The sequence below is a fragment of the Calonectris borealis genome, chromosome 8, assembly GCF_964195595.1.
Source record: "Calonectris borealis chromosome 8, bCalBor7.hap1.2, whole genome shotgun sequence".
Lineage (NCBI taxonomy): Eukaryota > Metazoa > Chordata > Aves > Procellariiformes > Procellariidae > Calonectris > Calonectris borealis.
Window position 1 is genome coordinate 21,471,311 of NC_134319.1, and position 21,992 is coordinate 21,493,302.

Genomic DNA, 21,992 nt, shown 5'->3' on the forward strand with positions numbered 1-21,992 from the left:
GCAAATCTACCTCAAAGTGGCACATTTGCTGAAGAGTGTAAGAAGGCATTTTACCTGCTTCTGAAATTCATCCCCTTCTCATTTTGTAGCTCTTTAGTTTTTCTATTACAGTTGTAGACGTTTAGTCTCTTTTTTAGAGTTATTTGCCTACTTCAGAGCAATCCTAGGAATTCACAACTCAAGGATCTCACATTCAGAACCACAGTAAAGATTGCCAGCAAGGATACAAGTTCCCTGTAGCTGCAGAGAATATTTAGGCATATTTAGGTATAACGTTGTTATTTAGGAAGAGATTTGTCAGAAAAAGGGTTTGGTTTCTTACTTTTATTTATTTATTTAGATCTGAACATTGTCAGATGAGAACACTGGTGCAAAGAATTTGGTTTTGGGGACTAAAACTCTTTACTGGGGCTTCTACTGAAGCCCCCATCTTAAAAGATGGATTCAGTAATTTCACAGTTGGAGATTACCATTGTGCCCCTTCTTAATCATTTTCAGAGCACAAGAGCAGTCCTCTGCACCCAGTCCACTAATGAAGCCACTAGCAGCTGCATAATTTAGAGATCATTATTCTGCTGATGTGATCACTTCAGGAAACTGGCTGCCACACGCTGTTCTGGCTGTAGTCACTAGGGGAAGATATTACAATAGTAGAGCTCCTCTGGGAAAAAAACAGGCTTAGGACTTGTCCACACAGGGGACAATTCAGGACGGTTTATCTGAATCAGCTAGAGATTTGCTGTGGATTAGTTAGAATCATCTAAAACCTCTGGGTGTATACTTTTATTCAGAATTAAATTGTCCTAATTCAATTAGATTAACTTACTTCCAAATGTTTTACACAGCTGGTGATAACAGACGAAAAGCAGAAGACATGTAAGGGTATCGAAAATGGTCTGCCGATGAACACAGCTGCTCTCCCCTTATGCCTCATGAATATCACATCTCACAGCAGAATGTAATACCAAGAGCTGACAACTGGAATGGAAGAAATTGAGTTCAAGGACATGATAGGCAGAGAACTGGATGTCACCATCATCTTCAGAAAAGAAGTAGTTGGAGCCTGGGCACTAGCCGGTTATATTGCTTCCAGCTAGAGTGATCATCAAACATGCTTGGATCATGGTATCCTTTTAGGCAAGTGGGAGCTAAGCATCTTTGAAGTTAGCCTTAATAACAGCTATCTTACCACCAACTTGTCTGCGATAGTGTTCATCAGACACTGGGGACAGGTTTCATACAGGATATGCTGCATTTCCTGGGATTCTCTACAGAGAACGAACAAGCTCCAGCATCGAGCAGGGAACCAAGTACCTAATCCTATGTGTTGGAAGTGGATGGGGCAAATATAGGCAGTTTAGTATCAAAAGCAAACCTGTCAGAGTTGCACCTTGGCATGGCAACTCAGCAAGTGCTGAGGAAACAACCAGGCTTATCACACAGTCACACTAGAGCTTCCAGTTCCCATCCTGACAGGAGTATTTCTGAGGTGTTCACAGTTTTGTCTTCCCAGAACATCAGGACAAGCCTGGAAACCCTAAGGAGCTTTTTCAGCCATCCTCACACAGGCGAGGATGACAAAAAGGCAACACTGTGTTTTAGTCGAAAGTCCCTGGTGGCCAATAGCAAGAATGAAGCTTGCACAACCCTAGGCATGCAGCGGAGGTTCAAGCAGGCAGAGAGACTGTGAAGCTTTCCTTTACTTTGTGGAAGTCTCTGAAAACCAAAAGACCTAGAAAGTGGAGGAGAAGGCCAAAAGCTGAAGCCACAATAGGTTCCCATTCATTTGGCTTTCCACTTGTCCAAGTGAGAACCGGGCAGCCGCTGGCTCCAGCTGCAGTCGTGCTTGTGGTACACTTCAGGGTGAGGGCGTGGTATCTTGCCTGATCTGTCCAGTTTCCCAAAGGTACTTGAGGGGAGATGAAAAGTGCTGGTGTACAGCAGGGAAGTCTGGTGTGTTGGGGTCGAGTCATCTGTCAGAGGCAGAGCCTGGTGAAAATACTCTTGGTGCACTTGGAGGGAGGTGCTGCAGGGCTGAGAGGTCTGCTCGCCCTTCCACCTGGCAAATGCTCCCAAGTGTTCCCAAGGCCAAGGCTATGCAGACGGCCAGAGATGTATTTGATCAAAACAGACTCAGGTTATCTGTTCCTAAAATGTAGTGCACCCTGCTTTCTGCATGGCAAGCCTCAGAAATACCAAAATTAGACTTCAAAAGAGTATAAAAAGCTCCCTGCTAACATAATGTGCAAATGGACTGTCACACTCACTGTCGTCTTGGACAGCAACAAAATTAGAAGGCAACAGCAAACAGCAAAGAAAATTGCAGCTGAAAAATACCAACATTATCCTCTTTTAATACATATTGTTAAAATGAACATTTTTAAAAGCTGAAGGGATGTGAGCCCAGATGCTATTGCTGTATGTCTCATGCAGTTCATGATTATGAACAAACAGCAGAATACATATAAGGGAATCTAAAATGGTATGGATACAAGCCCAGCTGGTGTCCCCATATGCCTTATGAATTCCATTTTTAGGAACACAGCAGCATTTAGCATCAGAGATGCTTCTTAAACATCTCATTTATAAATAGAGTGGAGCTGTTTCACTGAAGTACATACAGAAAAGGTCCACACGGATCATCAAACCAGCTGCATTCAAAACACTGAAATGGTTCAACCAGTGTTTTTATCAGGAACCACTCTGCACCAGAATATTCCCTGAATGAGGGATGATGCTTGTTTGTCATAGGCTCCTCACTGGGATTTCTTTAAAAGCAACCACCAAAAAGACATTTTATTCAGAAAATGCCAACTTACTTTTGTTTTGGCAAACTGTTCCTACTGAAAGCTTTTTCGGGTCCAGAATGGAAGAGCGAAGGCCCAAGCTCCAGGGCAGTGGAGAGGTACAGATGTGGGAGAGGTAACGTCTTGCTACTTCTGAAAATCAATCAAAGTAGAGTCTGGAGCTTGGCTGGTCCACATCCTGGGGAAAGTCCTTCACCAACAGGCTTCTGCAATACAGCTCTTCCTCTCCTGCTTTTCAATTTCACCAGAACCACCTCTAAGGGAAGGTAGTTAACTGTGGGGATACCTGGTTAATTGTGAAAATGTATCGCCAAATGCAGTTGACTTCAAAATCATCATTTAATTATACGTGCGCTATCAATCAAAATATCTGTAGAGCAGATATCTAAAAAAAAATACACTACATATGAATGAAAAATTATTTTATTTAAAAATACATTATACAGCAGAGTGTCTCTCTTTTTGTTTTCTCACTGCTGGTTCACAGAGCTAATATGATAAATTTAACCCAAATATTTGACTGGGAAAGATCCTGAGAGAGAAAGAGACCAGTTACAAGCTGATGATATACAGTACACTGAAAAAGAGTAATCTCTTTTAACATAAAAGAACCTCTTGGTAATCTTATAAATCAGATATAAAAAATGCAGGTCTGCTACCATGCAAAAATGAGTGAAGATTTCATTTAAATCTGTGCACAGAGAAATCATTAGTATCTTGGACCCTAAATAGCTAGACTAAGAGAAGGGTAAGTGTGCCTAACATGGTGATACAAACTTTGGACCTACTACAATTTTGTAAACACAGTTGATAGTCTAATAAAGGTGGATTTTAATCTGCTAAGTAACGTTGTTGTAGCTAAGGGCTCTATTCTAGGACTTTTCTCCCCACTGATGTATTTCTTTATTCTCAGCTTAGCACAATGACTTCGTGAGATGTGCTCTATTGCACTCAAAGATGACTTGGCCTTGCCCTGTTTGCCAAGCACTATTTAGGTAGTTGTATTTTATGAAAGTGGAGGTTAAAATAAAAAGTAAAAAGCAGGTATTACCTGGATGACTGTGTGGGAACGCATTAAAATTTATCATAGAAAATATATACCTGATTATACAGCCTTATGTTTCAAACATCTTCTAACAATGATTAACGCACAGGAAATACACTGAATTATGGAAAATTTAAGGCCTAGAATGTTCAACAGCCTGCACTGAACATTACTATTCTCAATGTGTCTATAGTGCTAGCACTGTAACAGCTGTTGCCAGACGAAAACTTTCTGGCAGATGTTAAGAGCGTCTTCAGAATCTAAAATATTCAGATCCATTTAGTGCTCAATTTTTATAGGACAACTTCACTATGAATAGTCAGTGAGGCTGTCTTTTGAAGGGGAGGCTCAATTTGATTATTCACAGCGATAACAGAGATATGATAACATATCATATGTTGAAGAAAAATCAATGCGTCAACACCGCACAGAGTGACAGAGGAATTTTTGCAAGAATATGGCCCTGAAACACAAAGAGATAGAAAGATTTGTAGAGAGAAAGTCTGCCTGTCCTGGTCACTTAGGCTGAAGAAAACTAATGAAGCCATTTTGTTTTTTCCATGAGTGTTCCAACATGAAAATGGAGAGTAGAAACTCATATGCACTTTTCTCACTAAGTCAGTGACCCTCTTCTTATCTTAGCACCCATTCTTCCTGCATAATATCAGGGTGTACAACAAATATGAGAAGATGCAGGCTTCCTTAAATAATTTGTTCCTTAAATGATTTGTTCAGATATGCTGAACTAAGAATGGAGCCCTTAACCTTTCATGGGATATCATTAGTAATATAGAATATATCAACGATCAAACTTTCTGTATTATTTTCATTTCTTTTAACCTAGATACATATATATCATCCAAGACATTCAAGAACTACAAAACAACAATTCAACTACAATTATGTCAGGAAAATATCCAAATAAATAAACTTTTAATTATGATACAATACTTATTACAGTAAAAATTGGCATTTTTTTTCTCTTCAAAAGCAGAAGCACCAGTCTTACATATAACATACTGTTTGAATGATATCTTACATGGAATACAGTGTAATACAATGTGCAAACAGCATTTTCATAGAGAACATAATATTTGTCTAGTTTTTACACACTGAAATCGCCTCAAATGGAAACAAGTTCATGCTGAATTAAAAATGTAGATTTTAAAAATAAAAGTCAAATCAAAATATAAAATACTGTTGGAATAGGTACATGAACCATTAAAAACAATGAGGAGCCAAAATAGAGAGTATTGTCAGATAAATATAATTAGTGCTCAGTTTGTCCCATTCCATCAAAAAGTAAACAGTTAATATTTTCGCTAGAAAGTAAAGTGACGTTCTTATATTTAAGAATTCTTCAAAATGTTGGTACCATTTTAATGATGTAAAAATCAAGTCAGAAATAGGACTTCTAAAAATTTCTTATTTTTGATACACTGCATTTATCGTGTGTGGGCTGTGAAAAGAGATGAAGTCCAATGGAGTGAATATACATCAGCGTCAACATCATGTGACTTCTGCAAAGGCCGTGATGTGGTTCTACGAGTTAAAGGAAAAACAAACAGATAAAAACCCAGAAACCGCACAGATAGACATCAGTCGCCATTGTGAAAGTTTTTGCCTCTTGTGTTTTAGGGACAGCCTTATGCTTGGAGACTATTGAAGGATAATGTAAATTGTAAATAAAACCGGTTTTCACTGCAGTGCTCTCACTCACTCCCATAGCAATTCTTTGTTAACCGATGAAAGACTGGATATGTAAGTGTGCTGAACAAAGTAACTAGGTGTGATGGTTCTACCATATTTTAATTTTAGATGGGGTTTTTAAAATTAAGTAACTGTAAATAACTGAGCTAGCTGTACTTTTATTGCCACTTTATTCATAATTTAAAGCAAAATTCCTAGAAATTAAAATGACAGTTTCTGACTGATTATAATATTCTATTTCAGTGTTAATACAATTTTAATGATGCATTTTTTTAAAGATTAATTGCTCCCCAGGAGGTCAATGGCACAGAATCAAGTAGCAAAATGCTACGACAAAATTGCATTCAGTAGTTGAGAATTCATATTCAAAATTTCTTTTTCAGAATCACTACAGTGTCCGCTTCATTTGCAATCTTATGCTCCTCTTTCCTTCAACGGGATGATTCTTACAAACTCGAAGATGTGTATCAGAACGTGAATATACTACATGTGACTTTACACAGTAAAACTGTAACATCCCGAAGAGCTTTGCTACTTTTTCATACTCTAATCTATGCAAGTGCCTCTGCAAACATTTGGTAGTTGAAGATTCAACTGCACAGTGATGTGCAGGATCTAAAGGAACTATACGTTCCCTTTACGCACACAGTACCCTTGACTGGCGCCATTTTTTATAAAACATGCAATGTGTAAAATTAATAAAGGGAATCTTGATGTTAAGCCATCAATAAAGGGAATCTTGATGTTTGTTCCCCAGTACAAAAATGCACAGAGGGAAATAATACCATGCAAAGTACTGCAGATTTCTCTCATCACCTCCCCTCCTGGAGCAGACCAAAGTCAGAAGAGAGGAGGTATAAGTTGAAGAGGAGGGGGGATGTAGGTAACTTAGGGAGAGTGTGACAGATCTCCCTTTTTTTGCTTAAGGGAAGTTGTTCTAAACCCTTCAGAAAATCCCTTACCACACACCACAGGAAGTGCTGGAGAGAAACAGTGGCCACCACACAAGTTTATATTTCTCAGTTCTTTAAACTGTCTGATTATTTGTCTATCAGTCTGTGCGGGGGGAGGCAGACAGGCATCTTTGATTTTCACATTACAGAAAGGAATTTAGAAGTACCCTGAGTGGGAGCACAGGAGAGCTGCCTCTTATTCCCCCCTCTCCAAACAAGGCTGGCAGCTTTGCTCCCTCTCTCACTGTGCCATAACTGTACTGTGTCCAGGAGGAGGAGCTCTCTTCCCCCTCCCTTATAAATATGCATTTTAGCACTAGCAATGTTCTTGCTGTATTTTATGACAGCTTTCATAAGAGAACACCACCAAATAGTAAGCATCTATGTACATTCTTCTCCAAAACAGAATGAATATATTTAAATAAATAACAATTAAGCCATAGCCACCAGATTTTTTAAAAAGCACTAGAAAAAAAGAATCAGCATGCAACTTTCTGTGAAAATGTTTTTGCTAAACAATATTAGCAAATGTCATTGTTTCCAGATTTTGATTCTGCAGAAGAAAAGCAAAACAAACCATTAACATTTCAAAGCATTTTAGTTGGCTGGCCATCTTCTGCTTTCAGTACAGGAAAGACAATACATTAGGCAACTTCAATGACTCTGGAGTTGCTGTGAGGCTATTATGACATTTTCTTCACAGTGTTTACTTTTTTTTCCTTATTTAGAACTGAAAATTATCCTGTCAACTTAAACTAGTATCAGTCTAAAATTATTCACTTTGTTGATACGTAAGATGGTTTAATAATGAGGAATTAGAGAAAAAAAAAATTCCTCATTATTTATTCTAATCAATTCTTTCAAGTCCTGCTATGTGCTATCCTTTCCCTAAGCGATACACATTTGTCTGTGACGCAGAGAACCAAATACTCTTTCATGTGGTATTAATTCAGGACTGGATAACTATTACTTAGGAAAGGAGAATGTGGTTCACACTCCTGCCAGTTATACTTCCAAAATGAGCAGGTCACCATCCTTGGAAGGACATGCAGTGCATGGGATATAATAATAAAGAAGAAAATCCCCCTTCCTCAATAAACCCTCAGCTAACCTACCACTCGTGGAGCTATTGATTTGGACCCTAGTGAAGACTTGTCAATTCGTTTCCAACGGACTCAGCAGGGTGATGCATAACTAGGTCAAAATTAATCACTTGCTGATGGCAAGAATCACTGATACAGATTCATGCAACTGTCTGGGTATGTCATATGTTATCATCTCAGGCAAAACTACAAATAAGCCTTTCTGAGACTCTTTACAGAAAAAAAAAACCCACAAACAGCATCCCTCTTGAATAACTGCATTTCAACTCTCTTACTATGCTCTTTTACTTCTGCTTAGATTTACTGTGACAAAGTTCAGTGTGAGATTGTCGTGGTTTAACCTGGCAGGCAGCCAAATACCACGCAGCCGCTCACTCACTCCCCCCACCCCCAGTGGGACGGGGAGAGAATCGGAAGGGTAAGAGTGAGAAAAACTCGTGGGTTGAGATAAAGACAGTTTAATAGAACAGGAAAAAAAGGGAAAATAATAATGATAATGATAAAATATACAAAATGAGTGATGCACAATGCAATTGCTCACCACCCGCGCTGACCGATAACCAAGTAGCGATCGGTACTTCCTGGATCACGCCTACCCTTCATATACTGAGCATGACGTCACATGGTATGGAATACCCCATTGGCCAGCTGGGCTGGCTGTCCTGATTATGTTCCCTCCCATCTTGTGTACCTAGCTCAGTCAGTAGGCACAGGAGCTGTCCTTGGACTAGGAGGGCACTTAGCAACAACTGAAAACATCAGTGTGTTATCAACATTCTCCTCATACTAAATCCAAAACACAGCACTAGGAAGAAGTTTAACCCTCTCCCAGCCGAAACCAGGACAGAGATATTAACCACTACCAGCAAACGGATTCACACAGATGCAGGAGACAAGCAAAAAACCATGCACAAAACCTCAGCTTCTCCAGCTCCATGGGAAATTATTTTCCCTACAGTACTCAAACGAATTAGAATACGCTGAGGGTCTGCTCAACGGCAGCAGTTTCACAGACAGGCATGCCAGCTTTTGTATTATTCATTCTAAATTGACAGTATCAGCTTGGTGTCAGCACCACATGAACAAAACATGCTTCATAACCATGCTCTCACACCACTAACAGAAAAATGAAAGCTAAAGGCTAAGCCTTGAGTACAGGTTTCTGGGGGTAAATGATCCATATCTGTGTATCTTCTGTTAAGATTTTCATTAATTTCTGTTTATAAGCAATTCTACAATGTTAAAGCATTGAAAAAAATCCATGATAACTGTTTTGTGGTTTGCAGTTTTCATTATACGTATTAAATATTTTTTACCTGAAATTTTTTTGTTCTGCTCTCATGAATACAGTTAGAAATATTCAAAAATAGTCATCATCCTAAAAAAGATTTTTCCATTTTTTAAAACAGGAATTTGAAAAATTGTTTGTAGTCCTTCACACAGCGGAGTTTGTTAAAAGAAATAGAAAAATACTACTGTAGTAGTTGAGGCAAATGATAATTTATGTATTATAAGACAATAATAATAATGTTATCATACAAATCTCTGGGTCAGCAAAGTATATTTTATGCTTTTACTGCATGAATCACATTTTTAGAGAAAAGAATGAGTTCCAGTGAAATTCCCCATTTAAAACGTTGCAGACCTGCACAGAATGCTGCCACCACATTGCATCTGCCTTTGCTTCAATTCCACACACAAACACTCATGTGCGCTCTTGCGCACATACGTTTATTGCCTTATATGAAGATGTTCAAAACGGTCCATTCCTGATATCCAGGAGAAGAACCTAATGATGCGTGCTTTGAAGGAGTTTCGTTGCAAAGGATCTTCTTGATTGTTACTAATACCTTGATTCTGTAACAACACGTATATTTGAGGAGGTCGCACTGAATATATTGTTCCATTTCCTATGTTTAAATATTATTTTATTTGAACATTAGATGTGGTGATCACAGTTTGCATTCAAACAGAAATAATTCTTATACAATCCCCCAGAAGTAGATTTAAGCAGAAGAGTAGGACATGAATGCAAATTCAAATGCTTAACATTGAAACAAAATTGCTTACAGTCTTTTCTGAGCTGCCTCTCCTGGATATGTGTTTCTGTGTGTGAAACAATGTTGTATTGTATCTCCTTCAACATACCGCATTATGAGAGAACCATTATGACAACAGAAATCTGAAAACCTGCCTATAAGCTAATGTAAGCATATGGACTCTAGTCAAGCCGTCCTGGAGATACACATAAATGTATTAAAACACTGTATGGATACCTATGTATACTTTTGGACATCAAGCACAACAGTATTTGGATACTTCTCAACTAAAATATTTTGAAGCAATGGAAATAGATACAAACTCTCTCCCCCTTTTGCCCATAGTATGATGAGCTAAAACATCTTTGTGAACTCAGTGATAGGCGATCCGTCTCCCTGGAGAGCCCCAGGGATCAGACCAGACTTCCTAGGCCACGCTGTGTGTACACAAGTGCACATACCAATGAAAGACTTTTTAGTACCAAATGCTTAAGACCCAGGAAAAAGCAGTAATGCTAAGAATTAAAATTCGAAATACCCGTTTCTGACACTGTGAAGAAGCTGTTGTGTCTTGTGAATTATCAAGATGGAGTAAATAGGAAAAACATTATACCTTAAGAACAGAAGGGGAAAGCTTCCCCAGACTTAAAATACTATCAGAATCCATTGCAATATCTATACTTACTATTGTTAAAATGTTTTATCACCACCATTACCTTTGGGACATACACAATAGAACAAGAATTACAGTGTCAAACACAACAAGATTTTTGAGACAATTAACCCTGATAGTCACTAGCAATTGGTATGATAGGCAACAAGAATGTCATATATTGTGAGAGGAATTCCAAATACTTATCACCATTAAAACTTAGAAATGGCTGAGAGAGAGAGTGCCTAAACTATCTGTTTCTAGTTCACAGTCGTGCTGGAGAGTCAGTCCTACGGGTGGAGTATAAGAAACCTCATTGTAACAAGGAACGTTGACTGTGTTTGGGAACATGGTTTGGGCATTGCTGACACAAGTAGCACTATGAAGGAATGCCAAGCAGAGACTTTGGGGATAAATGCAGCTTAGCTGTCAAACAGAGCACTGCAAAGAACCCACTGTGCAAATAAGTAATATTGAACAGCTACAGAAAGCACTAATAATCAGACACAGTAATCATCTCATCGCACAGGAGATGAACCATAGTGCCTCTCCTAAGCCAATACTTCCTTCTAAAACCTCCTATCTCAGTATTCTATCTACTGCCTCAATTAGAATGTTCCATGTTCCCTTCGTATTTGTTTTTTTCAAAGCTAGAGCACTTATTTAAAAAAAAAAAAGGCTAGGAGAGTCAGCAGCTACTACAAAGATGTGTACGAGCCCTCTGTAAGCCCTGACCAATTTCAGGTGACTTTAGCATGAAATAATGTCAGTCTCCCCTGAAACAGAAAAAATAGTTTGTGACTGCACTGGATGAAGCTGAACTTCAAACTCTTCCAGCTACCACCCAGAATATCCCTATTTCCCAGTAACTCTTGCAAAAGAACAGGAGTCTCTAACCTTGACGGTGGTAGGAAAAGCACCTTCTCTCCGTAGGAGAGTGCCAGCTAACTGAAACACGAATTGTCTTATAAGAGATGAAGAAGGTCAGAGACAGGATACAAAAAGGAGCAGATGGGTGAGTGATGAGGTTTCTTGGCTTTCATTCTTTTCATTAATTCTGAGGATGAATGTAGTTAAGGTGAAAGCAATAAGTCTGCATTGCTGAGCCAGCCCTGGCAAGGATTCTTCAAGGAGACACTCTACGACTATGGCTTATTTGAGTGCATGAGAAGTGGGTACCCGTGCAGAACAGCTTAATCATCTGCATGCACCACAATTAAACAGAAGTGTCATGCGAACAGTGATCTACCCTTGTCATTGATCAGCAGCAGCTCAATTCAGAATATTACAAGTACACATATTCCTATTTAAGTATACTTCAAATGTAGCTTTTGACCTCCACCAGAACTCAGACAGTGGCAGCACAGAGAGCATGCCAAGCATGCCAAAAGTATTCGTTCTCCAGCAGGAAAAAGCACTGGAATAGCAAGTAGCAGATCTGGAAACACAGAAATAAAGTGCTTCCAGGTCTGTGTGATGCACCATGTGCTTATTCATTTACAGGTGAATTTATAACAAAATTGCAATGAGTGAGGTCCCATCTGGTAGGCATTTCTAATGAAGTCATTCTTTAAGACAGCATCTATGAATTGCTCACTCCCAGATACCCATATAGTTATTATTTTTAAATACCAATAACAGAGTTGCATTGGTTCACACTAGCATTGCCTTAGCCCATGATAACTTCAGTCAGTCAGGATTTGTGCTACTCTTAGTAGCTAATTTCTGACAGTAAGCTGTCTTTAATACTGGCACAGGAGCTTGCAGACTGAGAATAAGGAAAAACAGATTTAAAATAAGCCAAATGTAAATGTATGTGCATTCAGAATATGCAACTGGAACAGCCCTAACTGAAACGTAGTGAAAAGTACCTTGCACATGGCTAAAATAGGCAAAGGCAAGTAGCACACAAATTATTTAGCACCCCCCTCTCTCCAGAGGAGAACAAAGGATGTAAAACAAGAAGGGAGTTAAAAAGCAAAGACTAAGTTAGTAATTCTTGTAGTGATGGTAGTTAATTGAGATGGCTCAATTTAGACCTTAGTTCCAAATAAGTATTATTCTTAGTGCCTTTTATTTAATAGGGTCTGGCTTCTAACTAAAACTTTAGACTAAACATTTTAAAAAAAGAAAAAAATCCACAAAAACTCAACACCTAAAGCACTCACATGTAAGTAACTTTTTCATCAATTATTTGCTAATTCAAATTTAAACTTTCTGAGAGTGGAAGCAGAAGAAAGCATTTCTCAACAAACAGCAAAGTCTCCATGTTATCCTCCTCCCATCTCATCCTCTCTGTCTGGAAAGGAGAAAGGCTTTGCAACATAGACAAAGATGAACCCATACACGGAGATCTCACCAAGTGTAACACCCTGTGGACAGTCCCCAATTTAATTATCTAGAGAGAAGTTCCATGACAGCAAACAGCTACCCTTTACTGCCATAGGAATATGGGTTCAGAAGGAAAGAAACTCGTTCATATAATAAGAGTTCTGGGCAGTTCACAAATGGTAGAGGTCATCCTCAAGCAGAGCAAACATTATTCCTGCCACCACCCTTCCACACTCTCCCATAGCTTTCCCCACAACATCTCAAATCTTGCCTAGGCGGTCTCAGGAAAAGAACATTGTTCATCATGAGAGAGAGGGTGTCAAATCAAGTACAAACACTAAGTTAACACGAGGTCTTTATCCCCAGGAAAAAAAATAAATTTCAGCAGCCAGAGAATGTACATTTATTACCTATGATGGCTTTTGAGCTGCAGAAATGGCTTCTATTGCAGGAGAGCCTAGCACGTAAATAAGACATGCTCTTATTAATGTGGTATGTCCTAGGCCAACTGACATCTTGCTTTGTTTTGACATTTTACAGAAAGTTTACTGAATGGATTATTTTGAAGATACACATTCATCATCTAAATGCTTGTTCAAGCAAATGAGATTCTGACCTTCTTATGACAAGATATCAGCAGAAGTAGCTTAGATACATTTGGTTCAAAAAGGTGTATTAGATCATTCTGAAAAGAAATCTTTCCCTTCACGGAAAAGAATAACAAACCCAAGGCTAGCAGCAATTCTTACTAAAGGACAACTTCTACCACTTCCAAGTGACCACTTCCAAGACAGATTGGGAAGTGGTTAAAAACGTTTCTTCTTATGTTTAATATGAAAAAATATCAAGAGTAATTTAGACTTAAAAGAAAGCCATAGAAACATACTTTTGGTGCCCTACACAGTCTAGAATTGTTTACTATATTCAAACATAGGCATAAAACAAGAGATTTTACCAAATAATGACAGATAAAGTCATTAGAAAAAGTAGAATTGCTTTCAAACTTTGCATTAGTAGTTCAAATTTTCTCCCTGGTAAAAATGCCTAAAATGTTTTCTTTATTTGGTGACACTATCTATTTCAGTGCTTGTTTGCTCATAAAATTGTTCAGACATAATCTTACCTAACACTTAGATAGTACAACATCACCTTCAAAAAATTTTTATTACAGGAAACTAAAATAAAGTTTAAACACTTAGAATACTTACTCAGAATACTTACTCATGCAGAAAGTCTTGGCATACCCAGGAGACTATCACTAGCATGTCCTAGTCCAAAATCCTATTTGCTTTGGCAAGAGATGATGGCTTTTGCGCAGTTACTGTATGACCCTTGTTACTTTCTATTGTTATCATGTTCATTAAGTTGTTTGCCCTGCTAGCACAGATGTCCGATCCCCAGTGTTTCCAAGTGGGTGCCCTGTCCTGGGGCTAGCACGTGGTTGATCATAAAAGCCCCTCAGCTGATCCCGAAGGGACTGCAACCCATGCTCTACACTAGCCTGAGGACATACCCCAAAGAAACAGGATAAATGCCACTTGTACCTGAATTGCATAACCCCTTGGGCTCAGGGATTAGATTTTCTTTCTAAGCACTTCAAGCTCTGTGGATTCTCAGCCAAAGCGTTAATCAAACTTACTTGAGGAACACAAGGAAAGAGGGCCTCAGATCTACTCAGCCTGATTCTACGGACTTAGCAGTGACTACAGCAGTAAACTGGACTGATACATAGCAATTGTTCTTGGAGGGTGACATAAAGAGTGTCCCAAGGAGTCTCTCTGAATTAATTCTTCCCTTCTTTCTCCTTCACTGCCATGTCTCTTTACTTTAAATCTGATTACCTTGGCACTCTTGTCAAGAGAGTTTGGGATCATTCTTCCAGGAAAGCTATATTTTATTTAATTGTTTTTAAAAAAGTCAGACATTACCTTTTCTAAAGGGCTTTCTACTCGGGGTATGCTGATCATGGGCATCTGGGCCAGATTCTCCATATGAGAATGTTCATTTTCCGGCTGACGTCCTCTGAAGTTATTTACCACACAAACAACCTAGAAGAAATTAGAAGATAAACAGAATAGCTAAGGAAAGCTCATTTTTTCGAGCTTTGATCCTGACATCCATAATTAGGCAGAACTGACACCAGCTTTAGTCACAGCTTACAGTAGAAACACAGAAATGTGAAGTACATGTTTTACAGAAAATCCTTAATTAATATTTCAAGACAAAAGATTTTCAACCAATTTATTGTTACATGCATCATCTGAGAACCAAAAAACCCTCTTATCTAAAAGCAAATCCATTACCGAAGCTGAATAATAGAATACCAATTATTAGCAATGTCATGAAGAGATGTGCAGAGCATGTGCAGCAGAATACAGCAATAACCTTAAATTCCTATGAAGGGCCAGTACCATCTAAGTTTTGATCAGCAAAGACTTTCTCAAATGGAGAGTGAGAAAGGGAAAATAAGAAGGCAAGGACCATCCCCAAGTTCGAACTAAACTCTGAATCTGCTCAGGGCAGCAGTGACTCTCACACAGGGATTTAGGAACGTGATATATACCAGTTTGTTAGTGTTTCTACTAATTCAGACACTCAGCTGAGCAGTAATGTTTGCCCATTGTATTTTCTTCAAAACACAACTAAATTTAATGTCACACTACTCAAAGGAGTTTATGCAACATACATGACAAAATATAAGAAAAAATGCTGGGACAGATTTCTTTTCTATTCTGTTCTCTTTTATGACTTTAGGGGCACAAACAGGTTGGAAATACTTCTTAAAAATGAACACCCAAATATAACTCCTGGACACCTTGTGCGGAAGGGAACGTTTGGAAGTGTGAGCAGGTATATTTTAAAGGAGACCTATAAGCTGCCCTCACATTTCTCAGAGGAGTGAAAACACCCACCCCAGCTGTCCCTGTGAGAGTCCTCAGCCAAGCCAAGTCTTCAGATTCAAGATCTTGAGATCAAGACCTTGAGATCCAAGAATCAAGCTCAAAAGTGTTTTCACGGGGGAAAAAATTCAAAGGTTTATTTAGTACTATTACAAGCTGCCAGGCAGACAAACTTGCAGGCAGTAAACAGCAGTGACTATTCTATCCATAGTCTTGCACTGAAGTTATAAGTGAAGGTGATAGATTAGCAGCAGCTTTCTGACACAGACACTAGTCATTGTGAACTGTGACTAACGATCTGGTTTTGGAACACAGTTCCAGAAAAGGAAAAGGCTAAAAAGGGATTTTTTGATACAGAATAACATAAAATTTCAATGTAAACCTGAATTAGCATGAAAGAAACTCAGAGGGTTACTTTAAAGCCGGGCAAGAAATGCTACTTATTCTCTAATGAGTGTAGGTATCACTATACTGGATTTAATACTTTATACATGAAATCATAACTAGATGTTATTCTGAAGGATAGACACTTGCTTAAAGTGGGGCTTGATGCAAAAATTATTGTTTGAAATGCTACAAACTGGTTTATAAGGAAGTCAGGTCATTTTATCAGTCCTTTCTTGACTTCACATTTCTGAGCGTATGTAAATATAACTAAGGAAACTGATAATTAATTAAAAACAAAAATTAGAACCACCTCGTTTGTCATTTAATTGTCTGAAAAGTCAAGGCTACCAATATTTTTTTAAGAGATACGAAGTTATACACTGATTTTTTCAAACAGAAGTGACACAGATATACACTTACCAAAAATACTGCTATAGATACTCCGATTACAAATCCTGCTATTACATCTGACCAGTGATTTCGATACTCTGCTACTCTGTTGATTCCAGTGAGGAAAGCCAAGCACATTAAGCCCAAACACAGAACAGGTTTTGCAAGCCTTGTTCCTCTGGCTTTTACTGTGTTGGTGATATACATCTGAAAATTAGAAAGGAAGAAAGTATAAGACTGACGGATATCTCCCACTAACTGGTGAATAAAATCTCTACATTTTGTTTGAATAGACTATGTGTATTTGGCTTTTTTTTTTTTTTGGTAAAGAAACAAGAAAGTAGAGCGCTAGATAAAGTCATCATACCCTTTTCCTAGTGATATAGAAAAAGAATTAGACCATACAGCAAAATTACATTTTATGTGAACTTGAAAAGCCCCCAAAAGAACAGGCAAATTAGACAATCCTATCCTATTACTCCCAATCTATGTATTTATTTATGCAGAGAGGTAAAGAGACTGATTTTTCACTGCAGAGTGTTGACAATCATAGAAAAAGATCTTTACCCTGAGAGGGGCTACAGCAAGGCCTTGTTTTTATTAGCAAATGCCTTTCTTCCTCATACACAATTTCTCCATGTGATTAACTAGAGATATGTCAAAAAGCAGTGAAAATTGAACTAAATGCCAGCATCTACTTTTATAAATAATGTGTAATAGTTTCAACCAGTGCTGAACCAATACACCCTTGTACTTCATAGATGGCGACTGAGCATGGTTAATACCAATCCCGCCCAGCACACAAACCAATCTAAATGCAGAAACTTTTATGCATCAAACTCTGAGAAATCAATCTGCCCTGCTTGCAGTCTAACTCTCCCTGTGCAATACTACTGAATTAAAAGCACTGCCTGATGACAGAGCAGCTCTTCTACCCTAACGGTGCATTAGTGACTACTAGATTTAAGCCAGTACTTTCCAAGCTGTCCTGGTTTCGGCTGGGATAGAGTTAAATTTCTTCCTAGTGCTGTGTTTTGGATTTAGTATGAGGAGAATGTTGATAACACACTGATGTTTTCAGTTGTTGCTAAGTGCCCTCCTAGTCCAAGGACAGCTCCCGTGCCTACTGACTGAGCTAGGTACACAAGATGGGAGGGAACATAATCAGGACAGCCAGCCCAGCTGGCTAATGGGGTATTCCATACCATGTGACGTCATGCTCAGTATATGAAGGGTAGGCGTGATCCAGGAAGTACCGATCGCTACTTGGTTATCGGTCAGCGCGGGTGGTGAGCAATTGCATTGTGCATCACTCATTTTGTATATTCTATCATTATCATTATTATTTTCCCTTTCTGTTCTATTAAACTGTCTTTATCTCAACCCACAAGTTTTTCTCACTCTTACCCTTCCGATTCTCTCCCCGTCCCACTGGGGGGGCAGGGGGAGTGAGTGAGCGGCTGCATGGTGTTTGGCTGCCTGCCGGATTAAACCATGACACAAGCTCTGACGGGCCAATGGAAGAAATGAATACCAAATCTTTGAATGCCCATTCTCTTGAATCTTCACATTAAGGCTGCTTGACAGTTGCCCCCTGAAAAATTATACTTCAACAAGATTTTTGAGAAAAAAGTATTTACTTTCTACAGAAGATGTTTCTGCAATTAAACCACTGAAATCCCTAAAACCTTCATATTTAGACAGAGCTGAAGTTTTTACATTGAAGAATGTAAATATTTTCTATGGAGTTTCACTAGAGACTCCAAGTGTGCAATGCCATCACTTTGAACTGCAAAAGGAAACAGATGAATCTGCATTGAAGAACCAGTACCTTTTTGGCAAACAAATGGGCAGTCCTTTGGGTTTTTTTGTACTGTCTGAAACTTCAGCTGAATTTACTGGGTAATCAGTTATGAAGTGCTGCAATAATCCAGTCAAGAAGTAGTTTAGGAAGCGTAGTTACAGTTACGATAAGTTAAGTGAAGGAAGTAGTGGTCAGCTTGTCTGAAAAGAGCAATATCTGACAGTAATTTTGTTTAAACACTAGAGAAAGATCCATGGCTTAGAGGATGAATCAAAGTTTAAGCTTAAAATCACAGCAGAGTACTGCAACACATACATCTTCAGTGTACCTTACGTGATGAACAACAAACTAGTAGCAAGCTTTAAACTAATGCAAAGAGAGCAAAGGTTTGAAAAAAAAAGTTTTGGGGTGTATCTCCAAATCACATTTCTCCTCTCTTCTTCCTAGACCATTTCAGAAATAGCATTTATCCCTTTGCTGACTATCCTTTTATCTTAGCTCCTTATATTTTTGCAGACTCGCTTCAGTGAGTTACTCTTACCATGTGGAATGATGATAAGACAACTGCAACTTTAATTTCCAGCTTTTTAGCCCCACTGGTTTTCTTCAAGCTAGACAGACAGAACAGTGCACACTGAGTTACTCAGCAACCCTCTATTTTAGTGAGTCTCATTGTACTCCTGGATACTACCACCATTATCCACATTCACACTACATGTTAGAACATCTGGTGCTAGGGAAAATATTTTGAATTTCAAGTATTTTGAATACGCAGCAAGATCACCAAATTTCCAATACAGCTTGGGTGAAGTTGACGCAGGGAAGTTGGCAGGAAGCTATCCTGCATTTAATTCTGTATTGTGGCATATTAAATCAAAATGACTACTGAGAAGGAAAAATCAACTCAAAATAGAGTGTAGCTTGCTTAAGGCAGGTCTCAGTGATATATTTCAGTTATCTATAACACCTGGTCATCACCCAAGAAGATGATCTCAATTTTTATGAAGTCAAAACACATTATAATACAAATACTTGATTCTGCAGAATTTCAGTCAAACTTTAACATTTTTAATACAAAGCTAAACTGAAAAGTGCTCTGCAGAAAATTCTCAGAATCTTTTTACAATCATGTCCTTCAACTCCCTACTCAGACAAAGCACTGAGTGAGCAGAAACAACTGCAGACTCATGCTGTGCCTCACGTAAGTAATAAAGACCTCCATTTGCTGAGTCCCTTCCTGTATGTGCAGTCAAGATTGTCATGCCCAGTCCATTATTCAAATTAACCTGACGGTTCTGCCAGCATAGGTACCATTTCTATCTTTTCTTTAAAGAACCACTGATGTTAAGAATAATATTGTATTAAGATATTATTAAAGAATCAATAGAAACAGGGTAAACTTTTCCTGAAACAGTGTAGCGAAAAGTCTATATATTTGCAAAACTCTACATAGCAAATGTAGAATCCTTCCAAGGCAGGATTCATAGATGTCCATTTTTAAACTTGACCTCTTGCAGCTCTAGTACAATACACTAATATAGTCAACTCAGTCAAAGATCTGATTTGCACTAAGAATAAAATATAATTAAGCAGTTGTTTTCTTCTTGATTCTGGAAGCAAAGCTATAAACCAGCACAGTCAGTAATTGACAAAGAATAAACATCTTGTAAAGATGACAGGATTTTTCTTCTCTTAGTTTTCATAAATATTAAATGCAGTCTCAACAAAGGAAAATAGTGATTTAAAACATTAGTGAGAATGAATGACAATATAAATTTTTACATGGCTAAAGATGTTTACCGAACAAGTCCATCTCAGTTCCTTTTAAGAACAGAAATTGGGAGAGGAGAAATTTAATTAAAGAAATCTATTACATTAGTCAACAGCAAGACCAACAGCAGAGATTTTGTCTGTAAGGTCAAGGACTGATAGAGTAGTTAGAATTAATTTTGCAGGCTGCACATTCCCCTGCAACATCAGATCAGCGGTGAATCTTCTCTTAAAGAACTTCTGCTATTGCTTTTCCTTTTTCCTGAAATAAGATTTTAATACGGAAGGATAACGGTGATATCAACAAGTAGATACTGGCAGAGAGTCATATAAGGAGGTGGATGTTACCTGATCATTCTATACACCAATATTTACTAGATTTTCAGGAAAACACAAACATTTGACCTTCAGTCTTCAAGATGCTGGAAGTGAGGTCTTCAGAGAACCTCATAAATTGAAAGAAAAACTTCAGTTGAAGTGGCTTTGAAAATATGCATTTGAAAGAGTCAGAATCATCACCATCACCACCAAAGACAAAGCTACCTGTGAGGTTTCTGACATGACTGTCTCAGGTCATAATATAAGGAATAATCATAGTGTTGGTACTTAGCTTGTACTGGGAAAGCTTTCAAAAGTGAATGTTGCAAGTCTGATTCATCTGAAATATGTCCTAAATCCAGTGCAAACAAAATCATTCCAAAACACATAAGAGAAGAACAGGAATTGTATGTCAAGTGCAGGACAAAGTGATCTCCTGGGCTATGCTGCAAGCTCTTCCTAGTCGTCGTCTTTCAGCTATCTTTAGGCTCACCCACACAAACATCTGTGCACACAAACACACACATAACAACAGGTCCCAGTTAGAGTGGAGCTAGTCATCAGACTGGGTGCACCAGCCAGGAGGGAGGTTAATTTTCCTAGCTGATTTCATCAGCCTGGGGCCCAGGGATGCGGGTAGGAAGATCCCCTCTGTGCTTGCTGTTTTGGTCCTCCCTGAAGCAGATGGTCTGGGGGACTGACAAAGAGACAGACCGGTCCACTAGTGGGCAGAGAATAATGACTCATGAAGCAACAAGCAGAAAGAGGAAGGAATCACTGTACAAGCACCTATCCCAGGCAGCGCTCCAAATATAAATTATCTCATGTTTTGTTTTGCTTTGCTTTTATAATGTGCTATCGTTAAAGAAAGAATCTTGAACTATTCAAATAATAAGTAATGTTATAGATGTTCCACCTGAGGAATGCACAACTTTCAATATTCATCTTACCTACAAGAAAAGAGATACTTGGAGATCAAAAAGCTGAAAAAGTGGACTGTAGTCTATAACCAGGTTCAATGTTTAGTTAGAATCCTGTTTGACGATCTAAAAGCTCTTCAGCTTCCTTGATTAATAACTATTGGGTCAAATTATTTCTAGAGCAAACCACAGTCATATTCTCAAATCATCTGGGCCTATCTGCAACTGCCCACTGAAGACTTTTTTAGTGCTTTTGAAGCCTCCTCCATCTTTCTTCATAAGTTTTGCAGTAATTATTGATGACCCTAGACAAAAATTGGCTTTCAAAGTCAAGGGCCTGGGTTGGCAAATGGAAAAGAAAGCTCTTGAAATGCTGGACCTTACTATTACGTTTCCCACTATGAGCTCCCCACGGTTGTAACTCTAAACTGGAGAAGGAAAGAGGTATGCTTCAATGTACCAGGATTGTAAGAAACACCCAAATATTAATTAAAGCTGACTCAATCTACAGAGATCGTTATCTTGAGCAATTGAATTGTAATGAAGAACTGACTGACAAGAAATATCTAGAGGTCTTTAGATAAATCCCTGGATCAAACTGTAATTTTATTTTACTATCCAGCCTGAAAGTAACTAATACACCCAATATATGAAGCCCATGATACATGCTGTACAACCAGTATCAGGGGATACTTTTACTTGCTGCACCAGATACTGAAAAGAAATTCCACTTTCCTAACACTGCCCCTGAAAAGCAGCCAAAGAATCCTTTAATTCTTCAATTTCCTAACAAAAAATGTACAACAAAGGTAACTCAATAAGGTGGCTCTGCTACTCTTTTTCCTCCTGAACACTCTCTAAAG

The 21,992-nt window shown here is 38.4% G+C and overlaps 1 protein-coding gene across 2 annotated transcripts in view; it reads right to left on the reverse strand.

The window, feature by feature from the left end:
* Window positions 1–4,589: 4,589 nt before the first annotated feature.
* The window catches only part of PLPPR5 (phospholipid phosphatase related 5), a 206,582-nt gene continuing 189,179 nt past the window's right edge, over window positions 4,590–21,992 (reverse strand). For both annotated transcript variants that reach the window (XM_075156378.1, XM_075156380.1), the window contains 3 exons: window positions 16,348–16,524; window positions 14,569–14,688; window positions 4,590–5,394 (listed from right to left, as the gene is read on the reverse strand). In XM_075156378.1, coding sequence (XP_075012479.1) covers window positions 5,362–5,394; window positions 14,569–14,688; window positions 16,348–16,524 — 330 coding nt within the window. In that variant the 3' untranslated portion in view covers window positions 4,590–5,361. The remainder of the gene's footprint in view (window positions 5,395–14,568; window positions 14,689–16,347; window positions 16,525–21,992) is intronic.